At 61.5% G+C, this 20,574-nt stretch overlaps 2 protein-coding genes across 2 annotated transcripts in view; one reads left to right on the forward strand and one right to left on the reverse strand.

The window, feature by feature from the left end:
* Nucleotides 1-20,574, forward strand: part of PARVG (parvin gamma) — a 124,635-nt gene that overhangs the window by 44,571 nt on the left and 59,490 nt on the right. The gene's annotated exons all lie outside the window — the stretch shown is intronic.
* The window catches only part of SHISAL1 (shisa like 1), a gene marked incomplete at its 3' end in the record, with an annotated part of 98,224 nt that continues 79,182 nt past the window's right edge, over nucleotides 1,533-20,574 (reverse strand). The window contains exon 5 of the mRNA XM_081311842.1: nucleotides 1,533-2,831. Within this exon, the coding sequence (XP_081167968.1) occupies nucleotide 2,831 (1 nt within the window). The remainder of the gene's footprint in view (nucleotides 2,832-20,574) is intronic.

The following is a 20,574-nucleotide window of genomic DNA, read 5'->3' on the forward strand; positions in this document are numbered from 1 at the left end:
CTGGCCGCTCTACCTGCCCTGACCCAGAGACCCCTGAGGTCTGCAGGGTGGAAGGACTCGTGTGACTGGTCCCCATTCCTCTCCGTCTGATGGAGGCCCTGGCCCTAGTCCTCCGACCTGCCCACAGAGGGTGAGTGACCAGCCACACAGGAGTGGGCTCCTGAGAGCACCTGGAAACGTCACAGCAAAGTTGAGCTCCGGGGCAGCCGGCGCGACTCTGCTGTTCTAGAACCGACGGGCAGCACTGCGGTCAGGGAAGAGGAAAGCACGGGGTGGTCGGTGCCCAGCAGGGTCTGGTGGCATCGGGTTGGTGTGACTAGGAACACCACTGGACTTCGGTTTTCTGCCTCTCAGCCCTTGGAACCTCACTCCTGCTCCGTGAGGTCAGCGTACACAGGACAGAGAGGACCTTCCCGTCCGTCCCACAGCCACGTGCCCTGGAGTTTCCTGCTGTGTGGAGTGGACCCGGCCCCTCAGCCTCATGCCCCATCCCCCCGATGGCCCTGGTGGGTCTCCCACCACCTTGAACGGTTCCCAGGTGGGCACTGTTTAGAGGCCCAGGCACGTGGCCAGCGCACTGTGGACGTCTGTGGAGTAGGTGGGTGACTGCCCGCCTGAGCTGGGATTTCCCAGGATGGTCCTGGTCCCTTCGGCTGCTCGATGTTGGCATTCGAGTTTCAGGCCACCAGCCTGGGTTGTGCGTGTCCACCCGAGTGCCACTGCACACACCCAGGTGGCGGGCGGGCTGGGGCCTGGGTGGCGCCTGACTTGCAGGCCTGCAGGTGGGCTTCCTGTGGGGAACGCCGCCCACTCTCGGCCCTGACCGTCCGATGGTGCCTGGGGGCCAGGAAGACCCTGGCACTGGGCAGGTGTGTCCACCCTCCTCTCCTGGCCTCCCTGGGTGGGGTACCCACCAAGGGCCGCTCGGCCTCCTGGGGCTTGGGAGCTGCAGATTTGCTCCCACAGGCTCTTCCTTGGTGGGGACCCATCGGCCAGGTTGAAAAATTAAAATGAGCCTCCAAAACGTCTCCGCCTGCCGCTCTGGACGCCTCGTCCCTGCGTATGGCGTGAGCTCCAGCAGGGCCCCGAGTGGGGACTCAGCCCAGCCGTGGAAAGGACAGGCGGTGGGATGAGGGTCGTCGGGGCGGTCACAGGGCCCTCAGGTGCCCTCCCAGTGTGGGCAGGGCGTGGCCACCCGCACCCCGTCCTGCTGGCCCGGGGGAGCGTCTGGCTGGGCTGGAGCCAGAGCCACCCGCTGCCCAGGAGGACCAGCCTCGGCTCCTGCGTCCCTTTGTCATCTTGAACTCCCACGAGGTCTGTCCCGCGGGTCCAGGCTGAGACGCCCCAGCTGCCCAGCTCCACAGAGCCTCCTCCCTTGTCCCTTGGATGGACGGACTCCTCGGCAGGTCCCCACCACGGCCGCCCTCCTGCCTGCTAGCCCGGCACTGCCAGCCTGGGGGCCTGGGGGCGCTGCTCTCCGCTGAGCGGGATGGTGTGCGAGCAGTGGGGCCGACGAAATGAGGCGGCGGGCGCAGGAGGGACACAGGTTTATTGAGCAGGGCCACCGAGCTGAGAGGTGGGAGAGTTTGGCCTAACACTGTGGAGGGAGCGCGTCTACACTGCAGCCCGCCCTGGGGACTGACGGGATTGTCCCCCCGTTGTTCTTCCCTGTGTGCCCGGGGCAGCAGCAGGGCAGGGGGTAGTGAGGGTGAGCTCTATGGGCAAAGGTTACAGGTTTACATGGAAGTCCCAACTTAAGGTGGAGGGATTTCTAGAACCTTCTAGATCCTTCCGCTCTGGTTTTCCATTGGCCTCGTCACCCTGTCTGGCAAAGATCAGCGAGTTTCTCAGACCCCAGGCCTGACTCACCTCTGGTCCCATCACTGCCCGGCACAGGGTCCAGCACAGGGCAGGCACTTAACCTGGACGTGCTGAGCACTGAGACCCTGGGCAGCCGTGGGGGAGGCGCTCGGGGCCAGGGCTGTGGAGCACTTTGGGTCTCTGCACCTGAGGGCTGACCTCCTGCTGGCCACGTGGCCCCGGCAGCCTGCCCACTCGAGCTGCTCCTGTGTGTGGCAGTGGGCGGCCTCCACCCGGCCAGCTGGGGCGTGCTCCTACCATTCCGTGGTGGGGACGAGTCCCTAAGAACCACCTGCTGGCACTGTCCAGTCCCCAGGGCCCCTGAGGCACTGAGGCTGGCCTCACACATGGCCAGCTCCAGCTGGACCCTGCTGCTGACTGCAACAAGAAGCCCAGGCCCTAGACGAGGACACTGGCAGGACCCCAGCCACGTGGTGACCTGTGCCCATCAGAGGACTTGCAGGGGGACCGCAGTAAGAACTAACCAAACGAACAAACACACACACACCCTGAATCACACACACGCACACACTCACACTCACACCCGATACTCGGACACCACAGGCCCCGGGCCACTACAGGAGGGGGCAGAGGTGAGGGAGGCCTCGGTGCGTGGACCCCGGGTGGGACCCACCAGCTGGAACCCTTCTGGCTCAAGTCGGCCAGGGTCACTCTGTGTTTGTCACCCGAGTCCACAACGAGTCACCCTCGGAAGCCACCAGCCCAAAGGAGAACTATTGCTTGCGGACGGGTGGCCCAGGACCCTCCCCTGCACCCCGGCCCCCAGCCCTGAGTTTGCTCCTGATGCTAGAAGTCCGTGGAGGGGGGTTCCGGGCACAGACGGTGTCTCCTCCTCTGCCGCTGCCTCCGCCTGGGCTCCTCTTGGCGTCTCTGTCCGGGTTGTCCTTGGAGGCTGCACCAGGTGCTTCGGGTGTCACCTCCCCCATCCTGAGGCACGGCAAAAAGGTTTTCTGAGAAAATAGAAGGAAACAAAGTATCACCTAGTGTCTCTTCCATGGGAACTTGCTGGGGTCATTTGTCTGGGGTCTCGGACAGAAAAGGCCAGGTTGTGTCCTCTGGACTTGGTGAATCATGTGACTATGATTCTGGGAGCAAGACAAAACATGTGCTGTCCCTGTGGCTCTGGACAGCACTTGTGCCCTAACCCATGCAATAAGAGAAGAAAAATGCAGATACAGGATTGGAACAGAACCAGGATCGCAGTGAACTGAAGACAAGCACCTAGAAGCTCTAACAGACTAACAGGACGTCTGTCAGAACGACGGAGCAGATGTAAAGGGGTGAGTCCCATCTGCGAGACGCCAGGTCACCGTGGGCCGTCTTGTCTGGGCACAGTCTCAGTTAACACAGGTTGTGCTGACAAGATTTTTAATATTGTTCCCCCGCGGCCCTCAAAACTGCTCTGGCTGGATGACAAATTTCCCAGTCCCCGTTGCCATCACAAACTGGAAATATTAGAAACACATACAGATGCCATCTGCAAGATGACAAAACCCATTACGTATCTCAGAGTCACTCCACTGAACATGCCCCTGTCCTACAAAGTCATGGGGAGGACATGCAGGTGCCCCCGAAACACCTGGATGGCTGGAGACCAGCGGGCAGGGGCAGGAGCGTGGAGACCGCCTGTGGGGACACGTTCAGCTTTGACAGGAGAGTTGTCGTGAGCAACACAACGAGAAGCAGAAGACCACCCACCTGTGGAGGAGCCACGATCCCGTCTCTGCCCACGGAGGAGCAGCCGCAGTCACCAGTCTGTCCTTGGCAGATGAGGTGGTCACGCGGCAGCCCACGCCCTGTAGCGGAAGTCCGCTGGGCTACAGAGGACCACGGTGATTGCAGGCTTTGCTTATCGCCATATCGCCAGGGGCTAGCTGGCGCACAGTAGGGACTTAATCCATATTTTTTAAACATTTTTTTAATATTTATCTTTTAGTTTTTTCAGCAAACACAACATCTTTGTTGGTATGTGGTGCTGAGGATCGAACCCGGGCCACACGCATGCCAGGCGAGCGCGCTACCGCTTGAGCCACATCCCCAGCCCCAATCCATATTTGTTGAATGAGTGAATGTGCCAAGAGTTTAAAGCCCTGATAAACCATCTTGTGATCATGAAATCAACAAAAACCTGTTGAACATATTGAAGATTATAATTCCCACGAGCCCTGCTTAAATACCCTACCAGTGGACACTCAGGCAAACCGAGGGGCAATGGGGTCACTCTTGAGAAAAACCCCTGGCAATGAGCACAGAGTCTCTTTACCTCTAGGGCCACATCTGAAAGAAATCCGGGGTGGGGGTTATTACAGAGAGACGAAAAAGAAAGTAAAGAACTGACGTGGGACGGACGGAGGTGAGACGGGGGGCGATACCGACAACTGCGACTCATTCAATTATAGTCTGATTACTCAGAAACTGAGGTGAAGTCAGAGGCATCAAGGTGAACAGAAAGTGATCAACTAAAATAAACTGCTGCGAGCAAAAGGGAGGGAAGCAGAGAATTCTGGATTCTGACCTTCTCCCTAACAGGGAGAAAATGAGTCCTGCCTAAGAAAAATGGATTCTAAGTATATGGTGTCACGTTGTGATCACGAAGGTGGCCACGGACTCGAAAACACAGCTTTCCAAATTATCTGAAGGCTTATATACAAAAAGTAAAACAAAGAAAGCAGGACATGTGGGGAGGTCGGCACCCCCACAGGAGTTATCAAAGCAGGAGGCCCTTCATGGACTAGGATGAGAGAAGGAAGACCCAGCGCGTCCGCCCCGTCAGTGGATGTCAACGAGCCACACACACTGGCTAAAGAGAGGGCCCTCAGACTGAACACACAAGGTACCTGGGACAGAGCGACTCAGAGAGGTCGGGACTCAGGGCCACGGAACCTGTGGTTAAAAATGGCTGAATGCTAAAACGGGCAAAAACACAGCAAACGGATGCAGCCCAGGAAACCAGGGGCTCTGGCTTTGGGGTGAGGGAAGCTGAAGCTGGGCAAGAAAGAGCAAAGAGAGGAAGGAAGGCTCTGTGAGCGGATCCAGGATGAAGGTCGTCAGGAAGAGCTGACCGCAGTGACGGAGCTTCATGAGTCACAGCAAGGACCGCTGGGGATGGAGGAAGAAAGGGCAGAGTGTGCTGCAGCCTTGTGTCTTCACTCACCTCCTCAGCCCACTACAGACGAAGGGGTAGAAACCAGTAAGAATATGGGAAGCCCATGACTGTGTGTGTGTGTGTGTGTGTGTGTGTGTCTGTGTCTGTGTCTGGGGGTGGGTGTAGAAGACAATGTGATATTTATAAAAATGCTTTTGAAAATGTACACACAAAAAGGGACTATCAGGCCTAAATTTTCAAAAGTAGAAACAGAATGACATTCTCTATTACCGTATAATAGAATTTGAGAATACTAACCACAAACTCACACACACACACACACACACACACACACACACACACAAAACTGTAGCATCAAGAAGTATGTAAACTCTTTTAAATAACTGTTGAATCAAAGGGAGCAAAATAAATGAATAAATAAAAATTACAAAATATTTAGACAATAACAATTAAACTTTTCAAAACAAAAATTCAAAAACCATTTTTAGGAATAAAAAAAATTTTCAGAAACTGGTGATGCAGCCAAAGCAATGCTCAGAGGAAAATTCATAGCCTTAAAAAATATAATGATTTTTATTAATACACAAGAATGCATGAATTAATCATCCATTTCAAAAAGCCAGAAAAGGAAGACAAAATAAACCCAATATAGATATAAGAAAGCAATAAATAAATTAAAACTGAAATGGAGTTAAAAACCGAAAAGGAAAAAAAGGGAACTAATAAATCCAGCTGCTGGCTCTTTGGCAAACAATGAATCATGTTAACTCTTGGTAAATCCAATGATAGAAGGCTAAGAGGGGAGACACACGTTGGAAGGACCGTCTGTACCTTTGCTCTCCTGCTCCACTTCCCACTCTACCGTAACCTCTTCAAAAGGCTCCAACCACTCACAGAATTTGCCCTTGTCAAGGTCACCAACAACCTCCATGCTGCTAAAGCCAGTGGTCAGGTCTCGGTCCACTCCACCCGTCCTCTCAGACCATTGACTCGAGTGGTCCATCTCGTGTCCTGGAGGCTCAGCCTCTCTCCTGGCCCCTCCCCTACTCCCTGCCTGGTCTGCCAGTCCCTCTGCTGGTCCTGCCCCACCTCCCAGCAGCCTCTTCCCCGGTCATCTCTACTCATCCTGAGATGGCACCTCCTCCCCCGGCCATGAGTACCATCTGTTGACGCTGTCTGGCCTCCAACTCCACCCACACTGCATGTCACAGCCACATCGTCTGCTCGACAACACCAGCTGGACATTTAAGAGACCTCTCAGACTCGGTATTCCCCAAATCAAAGTCCCCGTCTTCCTCCCTGGACGAGCCCTCCCCACAGATGTCCCGACCTCGATGGCACAATGCCACCTGCCATCTGCTCACCTTGTGGTCCTGGGGTCCCCTCTGGCCCCTCCCACACCCCGTCTAAAGCCCCGTGCTGCCTGCGGGTCCAGTCACATGGCACCCCGTCCCACCCCACCCAGAGGGAGCAAACGGCCTCCCTCCCGCTGCTCTCGCAGCCCTGCTGCCTGCCTCTGTCCCTCCTCTCCAGCTGTGTGGTCCACTTTGTGTGACCCTCGAGGGGCCGCCGGGTGCCACCTGTGGGACTAAACGTCCTTCTGGGTGTGTCGGTGAGGGGGTCTCTGGGTGAGGCTTTTGAAGGGCAGTCTGAGGACCGCAGGGGCCTCCCCCTGTGGATGGGCCTCCTCGGGGGAGGCCTGATCAGAAAACCCGGGCAGAGAGTCTGCTCTTGTCCCCAGGCCATGCTGAGCTGGGACACGGGACTTGTGCTCTCAGGCTTGGACGGGGACACACACCCTCAGCACCGGTTCCCAGTCCTGGGCTCGAGCTGGAACCAGACCGTCGTCCCCTCTGTCCTCTGTTTGCAGCTGGCTGGGCTGGGGCTCTTGGCCCCGTGACACTGTGAGCCATTCCCCACAGAATCTCCTGGTGGGCACCTCCCGCTGCTGCTCCCTGGAGAACCCCGGACCCTAGACCAGCCCCCTCCTGCCGGCCCTGCCAGGCAAACCGCGGCACCCCTCCGCCTGCAAGCCTGGACCCAGCCCAGCGCCCACCGCTCCCAGGCGGCCACCCCAGCTCCCCACACAGGGCAGAGGCGCGGATGGCTAAGGTCTCCGTGGAAGGGCGCTTCTCCCTGGTTTTGCTGCACCAGTGCCCCAGGTCCAGAGGAGGAAGCCACAAAGAGGAGCAGAACAGGAGTCCAGGGAACTCAGGGGACGACCCTCGCCCTTGAGCTTGATCCGAGGACCTTCGCGAAGTGGACGCATCTCCCAGGAAAGAGAAATCACCCGGGACCCGGGAGGGAGAGTCTGCGACCAAGAAGAGACGCAGGTGGGCGAGACCCAGAGTCTCAGCAAGAGACGCCATCGGAGCCCGCGGGGGAGGCCAGCAGGGCGCCAGGGCACCAGGATCGGGCGGGGCACATGGTGTCCACAGCAGCAGAGGCTTCTGGGTGTTCTCTTTGGCAGGAAACCCGTGCGCAGGACTGGGACGGTGCCCACGTCCTCCGACCCCAGGATGGCGCCCTCCTCCCGCGGACTGGCTCACGGGGCAAGCACCTGGGCAGATGCAGAGACGGGAACAGCCCCAGCAGCTGCCCGTGACCCACTCTGTCCCCTGCCCAGGGCACCGGTGTCCTCTGCTCCCCTTCCAGGGCTTGCCGTGGAGATCTGTGGCATCACTGTCACCCGCTGATCTTGATTCTCCCACGGCCCCCAGAGGTCCCCTCAGTGGACCCCTGCGATTCCCCTGAACCCGCCCCTCCCGGCCTCCTGGCCTCCCGCCCTCCCAGCCTCCCGGCCTCCCGCCCTCCCAATCTCCCGGCCCAGGGCGCTGTCCGCTGCTCCCCGCCCTCCTTCACGGCCAGGTCCGATCCTTTGCCAATCTCCTCGGCTCTATTTCAAAACAGGCCAGAACCGAGCCACTCTGGCCACCGCCCTCCCCTGCCTGGACTGGGCGGAGAGTCTCAACCGAGTTCGCTGCTCTCACCTCCCCGCAGTTGGTCCTCAGCACAGAAATGCAGGATGAAGCACAGTAGGACAGCTTGATCCCGGGCCACCTAACCTTCAGAACAAATCTTTATTGTCTCTTTGGCTCAGAATCCTCTAACGGCCTTGGTACCTCTCCGGGCTGCCTGGCTGCGTTCCGACCTGGTCTCCTGTTATGCCCCTCTGCAGCCACACGGGCCACCTTGGGGATCCCCAGCATCTCCGGTGCTCTTGCCACAGGACCTTTGCACCTGCTGGCCTGCTGTCTAGACGGCCCCCGGGCCTCTATGCAGGGCTCACTTTCTCAGCACTCGGGTCTTGGTGCAGTTGGATCCTCAGGGCAGGGCTTCTGGGGCTGAGTTTTCTGTGCCACCCAAGCCTTGAGAACTCGCAGTGGGGGCAGGGGGTGCTGGAGAAGCATGTCCCTCCTCCGTCCCCCAACCCTGTAATGTAGCCTGAGATTCACACTTTCAAAAGCACTTACTGAGCACCCACTTTGTGCTGGACGCTGCTCTGAGCTCTCCATTGAGATCACTCATTTAATCCTCAACAGAGCCTCACGAGGTAAGTCCTGTTGCACAGAGGAGGAAACTGAGGCCCAGAGAGGCTCAGCACGGTGCCCTAGCTCACACAGCACACGCGTGAGCGCAGGCAGCCTGTCTACCCCAGGCCTGGACTTGGCCTGTCCTGTGTGATCTGAACGCTGCGGCAGGAGCAGTGGGGGCAGGAGCCCCTCAGGTCCCAGCCGTGGTGTAACCCGTGCCCTGTCACCTTGTCACAGAGGAGCCACAGAAACGCGAGATGCTGGTGATCATGGAAACCGCGGGGGAGGGGAGGCAGGAAACCCTGCGCTTTCGGCTCCATTTTCCTGAAAACCTAAAGCTGTGCCCAAAGCAGTTGGTCACATAAATGACCATGCAGTTCCCAAGACGGCACAGTGTCCCCCAACAGCCATCACATCAGCGCCAGTGAGGACTTGATTCAAAAGGTGGGCACGCAAGTGACGCAGGGGACCCACCACCCAGACGTGACGCGGGGTGACAGGCAGCGTGAGGCAGCAGGTGGCCCAGCCAGCGTAGGAAAGGAGATGTGCTGGACATGGCTGTGCCCAGGGCCTCCGAACCCGGGCCGTGCAGCGTGACCACGATTCAGCCTTGACGCTGCTGGGGGTCAGGAGGCCGTGCGCGGGTCCCTTTCAACAAGGACTTGGGCTTCCGGGGATGTCCACGTCCGCGGGGCCCTGGAACCAGGCCCTTGAGGTCACTGCGGCCATGTGACAGCAGAGAGCTGCGGAGACCCCGGGAGACCCCACCAGGGAGGGGGCAGGAGTGGGCGTGGAGAGTGGGGTGACCAGTGTGGTGGCTCAGTACACAGCGATGTCCCATTGTGGCCACTGACGCGGGAGCCGTGGACCAGGAGGGTGGGACCAGCCCAGCCTTCTAGATCTGGGGTGTGAAAAGCCACCGATCCTGGGGACTGGGCCGCGGTGTGGCAGTCTGGCTGGGCACAAATCACGAGCCACTCAAGCAGGAACAAACTTTATTTCCGAACTCCCACAGCACTCCACACACGCTCCCCAGGAACTCTCCCGAACGCCACCCACGCGGCTCCTCCAGGAGTACACCACACCAACCGGAACTCCCTCCACCCGGGCTGCGCAGGCACTCACTCTGGGAACCCCGCAAGAACTCAGCGGGAACTCCAAAGTAGCGGGCGGCCAAGGCAGCAAGAGCCATCCTATTACGGGGCAGTAAAGGTCTAATATACAATTGAATCAATCCAGCATCATCTTAATGGTCACCTCTCAACCATGACTTCTGGCAAAGTGCCAGGGGCTGTGGCTCTCAACACCGCAAAACAGCATGACGTCCCGCGGGGGTGGGGGGGGTGGAGGGGACGCCAGGAGGAGGTCAGGGCCCGTCGCCCACCCTGCCCTGGTTCTCAGGTGGAAACGTGGAATCAGGTAACCCTGGGGGAATCAGTCCGAGAGGCTCAGGGAAGCCCAGGGACAGCAGGGTCCAGCAGGGCGTCCTGCTCCGGGGACCTGCGCAGGGCATCGTGTGTGGCAGGGAGGGATGGGGGCCTAGATGGGTCGCATGAACAGAAGCATAGGTGACAAAACAGAGGAGATGACTCAGGGTTCTGCCGACCTCTGGTGTGGGCCTCCACGTCAGGATTCTAGCTTAGGCCCCGATATGAGAACCCCCAGCTCTGCCTCACAGGCACGTGGGCGGGAAAGGGAAGGGGACAAAGTGGCCTAGCTGGGTTATCTGCCCAGGCCTGGGTGGTGGTGCCCACAGCCCTGGAGAGTGACGCTGGCCTGGGAGGGGCAGGGACAGGGAGCCCCAGGGACTGAGGGGCGGTGGAAGAGAGAGGCTTGTCAGGGAGCCAGGTCTGTCGGGCCTCAGCCTGGCCTCCTCGCCTGCCCGGCAAGAGCGTCTCCCTCCCTCTCAGCTCGCGGCCGTGGTGGAGAAGAGGCTCCTCCTGGGGGAGGCCGCGTCCCCCACTCCTCCGAGCCTCCTCCTGGCTGCCCCGCCGCTGGCCTCAGCCCCAGCCTTCCTCGGGGACCTCCCTGGAGGGCACCAGCTGCTGCAGTCAGTCATGCCCGAGAGGACACGCGCTCTGCACCTCGGAGCGCCAGTTGGAGAGGGTGGGGGCTCTGGGCAGCCGGGCCTCGGTGGCTTTGGCCTGGCTCCCGTGCTGCGCGGGGGCCTGGGCTGCTTTCTTATCATTTATGCTTTTTATCCACATTTTTATGCATATTATTTTGAACCAAATGAAATATTTCAAAATCAGCGACATTAGAAAAATCTCATTTACTCAGGTTTCCATCGAGGCGCAGTTTTAGCACTCGGCGGGGACCTGGGGACCTCTTCCCAGGTACCTCCATTAGGACCTCCGCTCCGACGGCCCCTCTGCAGGAAGCCCCAGTTCTCGCCCTGCTGCCCGGGGCACCCGACCCTGCTTTACCTCCCCCACACCCTCACCAAGCGCCCCCTGGGCACAGCCGACTCCCACAGGCCTGGGCACACCGAGTGGTGGTGACACTGGCCTCAAAGTCGGGGTCTGCTCAGATCCCAGTCCTGCGTTTCACGGGCTGGTGACCCTGGGCAAGCTGCCTGACCTCTCAGGGCCTTGGGCACCCCCCTGACAGGACTTTAGGCCGGCAGGACCCCTTCCTGGGGGCAGCGGGACTCGTGCCACTGTGGACGGCCCTCTGCTGGGAACAGCTGCGGCTGGCCCACCTGGATGTGGCCTGGCGTTCGCCCATCCGCTCTGGGGACGCGGTCAGCACACCGCCTTCCGGAGGGAATCCTTGGCCGAGGCCAGTTTTTGTTCTGTTTCCATGGCGACCTGTCCCAGCCGTGCAGCACCCACGGGAGCAGGGAACGTCCCCGAGTGACTGTTGGCTTCTGTACCCGAGCGCCCTCCGGCCCTGCTGCGGGGCCTCCTGTCCTCTCCAACACCTTGCTGGTCACACGCCCCTCACTGTCAACCAGCCCCGTGGAGACCAGGCACTGGCCACCGACAGGTCCCCTGGGCTTGCAGAACTGGCTGCTGTGACGTCCTCTCTGTCCAGGCCTGGGCTGGGTGCTGGGGTCCTGGGACCGAGTCACGCCCTGCCCTGGAGAGCCGAGCTGGAGCCACACCAGGACCCCAAAGCAGGAGTGGCATGTTCCAGGGTCTGGGCTCCCGAGGGTCCCCAGGGTCCTGGCCTGGGAGGAGGTCAGGGGCAGTCTCCAGGATGCTGACCCCGAGCAGAGTTAGCCAGGACTATACCTGGAGGAGGGAGCATCCTGGTCAGGGACACGTGGAGGGTCACAGTGGTGGCTGTGGGTGGCCCGAGACATTCCTGGCAGGGGGCGTCTGGAGAGGGGCTAGGCCCTCAACTGCCGGGCACGGGTACCTGCTGGACCTGGGGCCCTGGGAGCTGAGGAGGGAGACCGTCGCTGGTTCTAGCAGAGGCTGGGAGTTCGGCCACTGTGCTGGGCCTTTCTTCTGAGCCAGGCACTGTTCTGAGCCTTGTCCCCATGGCACAGCCTGACCCAGTGTCCTCAGCCACCCTGGGAGCTGGGGACCATGATCCGCACAGCTTGGGGACCCTGGGGCTCAGAGAGGCTGCGTAGCTTGTCCAGGGTCACAACAGAGTGAGTGGCAGAGCCAGGATCCAGTCTGTGCCACTGAGCACCAGGCTACACGGCCACCTGGCTGGGAACTATCCGGCTTAGCGGGCAGCGGGCAGGCAATCCTGCGAGGCGGAGCCTGGCTTCGGGAAGAGGAGCTGCGCAGCTGGCAGGCAGGGGGCTGGTGTCTGCAGCATCCCTGGGAGGAGAAGCCGCGCACCTGGCAATTTGAATCATAATGAAAGCTCCAGGTCTGGGGAGCCTGCAACAATGGGCGCTGAGGCAGGGGAATGCCGCCCAGCATGAGTGATTGCCAGGTGAGCTGCAGACAACCGTCCCTCCCTCCCTCCCTCCCTCCCAACACAAGATGACAGCAGCTCCTGCACTCAGCCCTGACAGTAGGGCCAGGCGCTCCCCCACATGTGCCAGGAATTCGACTCCCAGGTAGGGACAGCTGTGTTCTGCAAAGGGAGCAGGCAGCGGGTGCGGGGACGCTGAGAACTGGTGGAAGGCCCAGCAATCCCAAGGATGCGACCTGTAGGACTGTCCTTGGAGGCTGCGGAGGTGGTGCTGCCTGTGAGGTGGCCCAAGGGCAGAGAGGAGCCTGAGGCCCCCAGAGCCACCCCTGTGTGCCCATGGGAGAGGCCAAGACAGTGAGCGCCCAGGGGGGACGCGGCAGGAGCTCTCCCGTGACTCGAGTGGGACCCAAATGGCTCAGCCTGGGCCTCTTTGTGAAAGTGATTGGCAGGAAGTCCTGAGGCAGAATCCGTGCCTGTCCTGTCACCCTAGGGACATGCACAGGTGCCATCACAACACCCAGTGTTCTCCCTGTCCCCAATCCCCAGAAGCTGTGCCTGTCCCTTTAAAGATCAAAATGGGCTCTGCGGCTGGGGTGACACTCAGGGTCTCCAGATGGGGATTGCTGGGGTCATGTGGCTGGGCCACAGGAGGGAGGCAGGGCCAGAGTCAAGGAGAGGTGGGCAGCAGCCAGGCAGAGGGCGGCTGCCGAGGGGGGCGTGGCTGGCACCTCCCAGAGCTGGGAAAGGCAGGACAGAGGGATCCAGCCGGGGTCTCCAGAGGAAGCCCTGGCCCAGGGCAGAAAGCTAACCATGTGTTGCTTTAGGCCACTGGGTTTGTGGCACCTTGTTAGGACACACCTGTGCTGTCCCAAGAGCCATGCACTCAGGGGTCTGCTGGCAACCTGAGCAGCTGTCCATGTGGTCCCAGAGAGCAAAGGACCCGCAAGTCGTCAGGGGACAGGATGCACACTCTGTGGAGCGTCCACACAATGGAAGGCCACACTGCAGTCAACAAGGACAAAGCATGGTGTGACTGTCAGGTCGGTTTGTGGTGGCTAAGGGAACAAAGCACCAGGCAACCCGCATGCGCAAAAGAACAACCAATCAGGCGCCCACAGACAAGCAGTGATGACCACCTGTCAATCAGCGGGGTCTCTCACCAACCTTGGAAGGACATGGAGCTCAGCAAGATCCCCAGCCAACCTCAGGAGGACAAGGGACCCTGTCCCAAGCCTCCCTTCCTGCCCTAAGCCCCATAAAAGTCCAAGTCCAGCTGAGCCTGGGTGCAGGGTCTCGCCCAGAGCCAGTCTCAACATAGCCTGGTTCAGCAGCTTTCAATCTGCCTCCTTTTGGTCACGGGTGACCGACCTTTTGGTGACAGGCCAGGCCCTGCAGCCATGCTGTCCCAATCCACTCGGCTAAGCTCAAGAATGGGCCAAAGTAACTCAGGGGCTGGGGGTCTGGAGTGTCGAGGTGCCAGGAAGCCTGGGTGTTGGGAAGTTTGGTAGCTGAAGTTCATCAAGCAGTGCCAGTGTGACATTCCGTGGGGCCATGACCCTCGAAGCCGCTATGGTCAACAATATGCCTTTCACAGCCCAAGTGCCCTCTGCGATGCCCACGGTGACACTGCCTCAGGATGCCATCTCGGGACACCTCCAGCTGCCCAGCTGATGGGGTGCAGGGCCTCGAGGAGGCAGCCCGGTGTCCCTGCTCTGCACTTTCTGAAGCAGGCGACAGCAGCTCTGGAGGAGGACGCTGCAGCGCAGGTGCGCACTCCTCCCTGGGCACAAAGCAACCCCAGTTGCCGCGGCGCAGTTCTGCCCCTTTACGGTCATAGGCGCCGGCACCTCTCATCCGAGTGGCACCGCAGGCCGGGACCAGGGGCGACGGCCCCTTTCCCAGGCGGGAAGCCGAAGTCCACAGGGCGCTGCCCGCTCCCTGCCGCCCAGGCTCCGGAGCCCCTCCCACCCGGCTCCACCCACCTCAGGGGTGAGCCCTGATTGGAGGATCCCTTTACTGTGCCCCACCCCCTGGCACAGTGAATGGCCCAGAGATGGGGGTGTGGTCCCTGGGAGCCAATCAGGAGCAGCGAGGCATGTCTGGGCCTGGGTTTGAGCCCACCGGGGCTCTGATACCTGTTGTCCCTGGAGCAGGTGGAGGCTGACTGTGGCCCGGCCTCTTCGCTCCCTGTGAACTTGGCACACAGCTGACACTCTTCAGCCTCTGCGCTTACCTAACTAGGAGTCACCTTTTTCCCGCAGCCTCAGTGGACTGTTCTGCTGGGGGCGCGGTGGGGAGGTTACAAAGGACAGTGCATGGAATAGCGCCTTGGTTGGTGGCCACGCGGGTAGTCCCAGCTGCTTGGGAGGCTGAGGCGGGAGGATCACGAGTTCAAAGCCAGCCTCAGCAACTTAGCGACGCCCTAAGTAGCTCAATGAGCCCCAGTCCCTGAATAAAATACAAAGGAGGTAGGTGGGTGGGTCTGGAGATGTGGCTCAGTGGTCAAGGGCCTCTGGGTTCAATCCCTGATACCCCCTGGGGGAAAGGGGAAGGAATTTCGAAAGGGGGTACAGAGCCCTGTCCAGGGAATTTTATTTTGCCTGTAGCCCAACAGGCTGGTGGGTCATGTAGCTGGCTAGAGCGCCAGGGGCAGAGTGAGGGAGGTGGGGCACTGTGCTGGGTGGACAGGCCTCTGGGACCTGAAAGCGCACTGGCTGTTTGACTTGGGCGTGTCACGTGACCTTCCGGAACCTCAGTTTCCACGTCCATAAAAAGGCAAGAAGAACCAGGCGGGGTGGCGCAGCCTGCGATCCCCGCAGCTGGGAGGCTGAGGCAGGAGGATGGCGAGTTCAAAGTCAGCCTCAGCAAAAGTGAGGCGCTAAGAAGCTCAGGGAGACCCTGTCTCTAAATAAAATACAAAACAGGGCTGGGATGTGGCTCAGTGGCCGAGTGCCCTTGAGCTCAGTCCCTGGTACCAAAAGAAAAAAAAAAGGCAAGAAGAACAGTTGCCCTGAGAGATCCTGTGCAGTGTCCCCAGCTGCCCCCGGTCCCCCAGCCACCCCTGCTGGGTCTCCCGCAGAGTGTGTCTCCGTGGCTGTGGCTGTGGCAGGCTGTCCTATGGGGCGCACAGCACTCTGGGAGGACTTAACTCGAAGCCTCCCCTTCTTGCCCTCAGAAGCCGACTGTCCCGGAAAGTGCAGAATCCCACGGAGGGGGAGGGGCGCGGGCTGGGACGGTGCCCAGGTACCTGTGGAACTCCCTGCTGGCTCCGTGCTGTGGGGACATGGGGACAGTGGGCAGAAGCAGGGCAGTCAGCAGCCCCTCGACTGCCCCTGCTCCTCCCAGAGCACTGTCTTGAGCCTCCTGCTTTGCCTCCCACTGGGGGGGCTCCTCCCGGCCCCTCCTGCGCTGCTCTCTCTCCTACAGTCGTGGGGCCTCCAACCCAGGATCCTGTGCTCTGCTGATCCCCAGTGCCAAGCCCACCCCATGTGCCCTCTGGCTCAGTCCTTGGGTGCCCCACTTCTTGCCCATTCCCACCAACCCACCGGTCAGGCCCATGGGCACCCCTTCCTACTTCCTGCCCCTCTGCTACCCCTTCCTCCCAGGCTGCAGACATGGAGCCTATCTGGTGGCCTCCAGCTCCCTTCCCTCCCTCCCTTGTGCTACCTTGACTTCCCTTCTGAGGCACAGGGCCCTGCTCTCTGCCCCGGGGCCTTTGCATCTGCTGCCCTTGGTTCTTGGAATGTCTCCACTTCCACCTTGGCCTCCTCCCATCTGCGGGATTCATTCCTTTCCATCCCGCAAATCTGAGACCCAGAGAGGAAGGGCCAGGCTGGGGATGCTGAGCTGAGGGCTGTCCGTGCCTGCAGGCCACTGGGAGCCCCCAAAGGGCTTACAGCCAGGGGCCTGTGCAGACGCAGGGTGGAGGCTGCCATGGCTCTGGGACTGGGCCACAGGAGCTGGGCTGGCCTGGGAGCGGCCGTTGCTGGTGCCCGGCCGGCAGCCTCCTCCGTCTCCTCACCCCTGACTTCTGGGAACAGCCACATCCTGAGGTTAATTTTTAATGCTGTCTGTAAATATTTGATGCCCTTGCTCTGACGGAGGCCTGCACTCCGCATTAAATGCCACGGACGGACGGCTCCGGGAGGCCTCCTCCGGCGGCAGCCTCTGTCCACCCCCCACCCCCTGCTCCCCAGGAAGAGACTGCGCTTCCTGCCCTGAAATTCTCAGAGCATTCTGCATCCATTCTTGTCCCCAGTCAGGGCTCCATTAGCAGATGCAGGGTCAGAGAGCCATCGGCCTCCGCCATCTCACACAGGGAACGAGGCTGGGGGGACAGGGCCCAAGGTGACCAGCGAGCCCAGGGCAGGGAGCCAAGGGAGGGGCCCGGATGCCCGTCCAGGACTCTGCAGGACGCAGCCCCTGTTCCCGCGGGGCCAGCGAGACAGACCCATGGCTCTGCTGGGCAGAGTGGGCGGCAGGGAGGCCCGGGGAGGAGGTGCCCCGGCACGGTTCTGAGGGGCTGGCGGGGCGAACTGGTAGGGTGCCGGGCCTGCGGGGAGCGCCCCGGCCATGGGACCTGACCTGGGTGTGTCCCTGCCCTGGCCCAGAGCCCAGCTGGGAGTGAAGGTGCCGCCGCTCTGGGCCGCGCCTCGTCCTGTCCTCTCAGCTCTGGCTGCGTGGCCCTGGCACCTCCAGTCTGTGCTCTGGGGCTGGGCGGCCACCCCCGCTGTCCCTGCTGCTTGGCACCCGAGCAGGGCAGGGCGCGACCAGGTCAAACCCAAGCCCGTGAGTGAGCCCAAGGCACCCAGGCCCCACGACACCCACGCCCACCGCCCGTGCACACGCACCCGGCTCACTTGCTCATCTCCCCTGGAACCACAGCCAGGGAGAGGCCATCTCCCAGGTAGGGGCAGTGTCCCCGCCTCCTGGGGACACACCTGACCTCTGGGCACCTCTCAGCCCTGCTGGCCTGTGACCGGTCCTGGCCACTCGGGATGCACCGCTGCCCCTGCGCCTCTCCTCTGTGCCCAGAGTCTCAGCACGGTCAGGGCTGTACACCCCCCACGCTGTGCCCGCCACCTCAGCCCTGAGCGCTGTCCTTCCTGACCAGTGGTGACACTGGTCACTGCAGTCACACCGGGAGTCCTTGGCATGCTCTCTCCCCTGCCCCCAGGTCCAGGCCCTCCACCGTCTCTATCCACCTCCAGAACAGGGCCTCGTCACCAGGCCTCCCTCAGCCTCCCTGCCTCCACCCACCATGGTTGGCTCTGCCCATGGGCTTGGGGCTCTCCCCAGACCCCCTGCTGCTCCACATTTTCCTTGAACCAGCCTGGACAGCATCACTTAGTGGAGTCCCATGACCGATGGCTTGGGAAGATGCGAGCCCTGTACAGCTCTCCACTCCGCGCACACGGATGGGACACACCTGGAGTTGGGCCCCCGCGCAGCTAGGATGAGCGTCGGTGCTGGGAGGAAGTCAGGGCGGGGGAGGACTGGGGTCCTTCCTGGGACGGGGGCGCTGGACAGAGACCCCCTGAGGTCCCTCTGCTCCGGTGCCTGAGGAGAGGGCCCTGGCTCTGGGAACTCGGGGGCCACGTTTGTGGGAGTAGCTGGACGGTGCGGGTCCACAACGGGGCTGGAGGCTCAGAGGCAGCAGCACTGGGCAGCAGGACGGCCCAGCCCTCAGGGGACCTGGAAGCCAGGCTGCCCAAGGGGCTGAGGCCGTGGAAGCCCCTGCCCCTGAGGCCCCAGGGAAGCGTCTCTGGGGTCCCTGGCCTGGGGTGGCCGTTGGGAAGGAGGCAGATGGCACCCCTGCGGCTGCCCCTCCTGGCTCTGCCCAGGTGGCCACCAGCGCCCAGCGGTGGCTGCTTCTGTCCTGAATCCTGGACATCTGAGGCCAGCCTCCCTGGGGACACGAAGGTCCCGGAGTCACCAAGCAACAGAACTCCAGGTACCCGCTCTCGGTTGGACCCAGGCCCTCAGCACTCTCCAACAGAGAGGGGGGGTGCTGTGCCCGGCAGGCGCCCCATTCCCCAAGGGGTGGAGGGAGACGGGGAGTGGGGTGGGCTCGGGGTCCTGCCTAGAGAGGTGCTGCACCAAGTCCTCCCCGTATCCTCGGAGCCCTCCTCGGGAGCCCCTGCAGGCGGAGTGTTTGGTCTCTGCAGAGGGTGCACACTGCAGCTCAGAGTGGTCAAGAGCCCGCCCAAGGTCACACAGCTGGGCTCTGCACAACCTGGCATGCCGTCCCAGGAGACCACGAGCTTTGTCCTCTCACCCCCGGCCACAGCACCCAGCGCCCCCCAAGCCCTGGTCTGGAAGCAGCCTGGAGACAAGTCCCCCAGCACCTCCAGGGAGCCTTGGAAAGGACCGGAAGACAAGGGTGAGGGGCGGCGCCCTCAGGTCCCGGAGCGAGGGCCCAGGCTGGGAGGCGTCTGCTGTGCCAACAGCCTCTATTCTTGGAAGCAAATATTTTAGCAGCCAGGGCCAGAGTCTCCATGGAGGAGGAGCCGCCCTTCCTGAGCCGCGCTGATGGAGACGGTCCCGTGTCCCTCGCCCGCGGCAGATCTGGACGGGGGCCTATTACCAGCCCCTGGGCCAAGTTGGTTTTGGGGACAGTCATAGCCGCCCCTCCCAGGGCCTCGTTCCTCTCTCTTTAAGGTGATTCCTCATTCTCTACCTTATGCTCTCCGCAGCCCCGAGCGGTGACCTGGAATTCCTGTCAAACTGACACCGGGGACACCCTCTCTGCTCCCAACGGCTAGTGATCCGCAGCTTCCCCGGGACCTTTACGGTCTGCTGACGACTCACCTGCGGGCAGCCTGCTCACCGCAGTCCCTGGGCGTTTTAATTAAGGTGCCAGCCGGAGGGTGGGGCGGCGGGGTCCCCTGCCTGCCCAGAGGTAGGGTCTCAGGGACAGGGCTTGTCGGGCACTGACCCCCCGAGAGCTGAGCTCCTAGGGGCCTGTCCCCACTCTCCTGAGGTCCCCCAAGACAGGCAAGCAGGGACTTCCCCAAGGTCACAAAGAGGGACATGGAGGCTCAGAGATGGCCTTGGGCAGCAGGAAATTGGGGCCACTGAAGGGGCCGAGTCCACAGAAGACTCCTGTCCCTGTGAGACCCCAGGAAGGTGTCTTTGAGGGTCCTTGTGCCTGAACTGCCCAAAGCTGCCGTCCCCCGCAGAGACCTGGGAGCTCTGGGGAAACCAGGGACAGAGGGGGCAGTCGCAGGGCCCCTTCGATGCACCCTGGACACACGTCCTGCGTGGTCTCCGAGCCTCCCTCCATCTGTCGGCCCTGGCCACACGCACGGATCCTTCCAGGCAGAGTCCGAGGGGCAGGGCGGCTTCTCCACGCACCCCTGGCCGGGTCCCGGGGCAGGGGCTCTGCGTCCTTCTTTCTGTTCCCAGCACCTGTGGCTCTCTGGTGACCTCCACGACATGTTAGGTGACACCCGCCCCCCCCAGCACCGTGTGGGAGACGCGGAAGGGACGGTGCAAGAGAGCTGGCAAAGAGATGCCCTCGATAGCTCCTGGTACGGAGGGGACGGAGGCCTCCCGCCCCTGCTCTGTCCAGGAAGGCCCAGGGGCTGGGAGGAGTCAGGGAGGGACCCAGAACAGGTGTCCCGCAGCTTGTCGGTGGGTGTCCCAGGAACAGGCCGCGGTTCTCTTTCAAGTTCACCCGGGACATTCACTCCCCACAGTGAGGCCCACAGACGGCTGGGCAGGCGAGGTGGCTCGGGTGGCCACGTGCCAGCCGGGACCCTGGCAGCCCGGGGCCGGCTGGCCAAGGCTCCGCAGCCTGTTCTCAGGGTCAACACGCCCCAGGAAACCAGGGTGCAAAGCGGCCCGCAACCCAGGCCCCTGCTGCCAGTGTCTGTGGGTAAATATGGCCACGGTGCTGCCGCTCAGGAAGGGAGGGACACGCAGCCCTGCAGACATGACAGAGGCCCACCTCCCCAAGAGTACCGAGACCCTGAACCCAGCAGAATAATTAGGAAGCCATGTCCTCAGTGTTGGCCACCCTGGCGTCTATTAGAGCTGAATTAATCACACGCTTATATAATTTCACTTTTAATTGCGGCCACGTTTGACGACGGCTCCCCAAACCCCCGCAATCTGAGGGTCAGCTCTTGCCAGGGACGGCGGGCGGTCGGGTCCGCAGGAAGGACCCCCAGC

The sequence above is a fragment of the Spermophilus citellus genome (assembly GCF_964194105.1).
Source record: "Spermophilus citellus genome assembly, chromosome: 10".
Classification (NCBI taxonomy): Eukaryota; Metazoa; Chordata; class Mammalia; order Rodentia; family Sciuridae; genus Spermophilus; species Spermophilus citellus.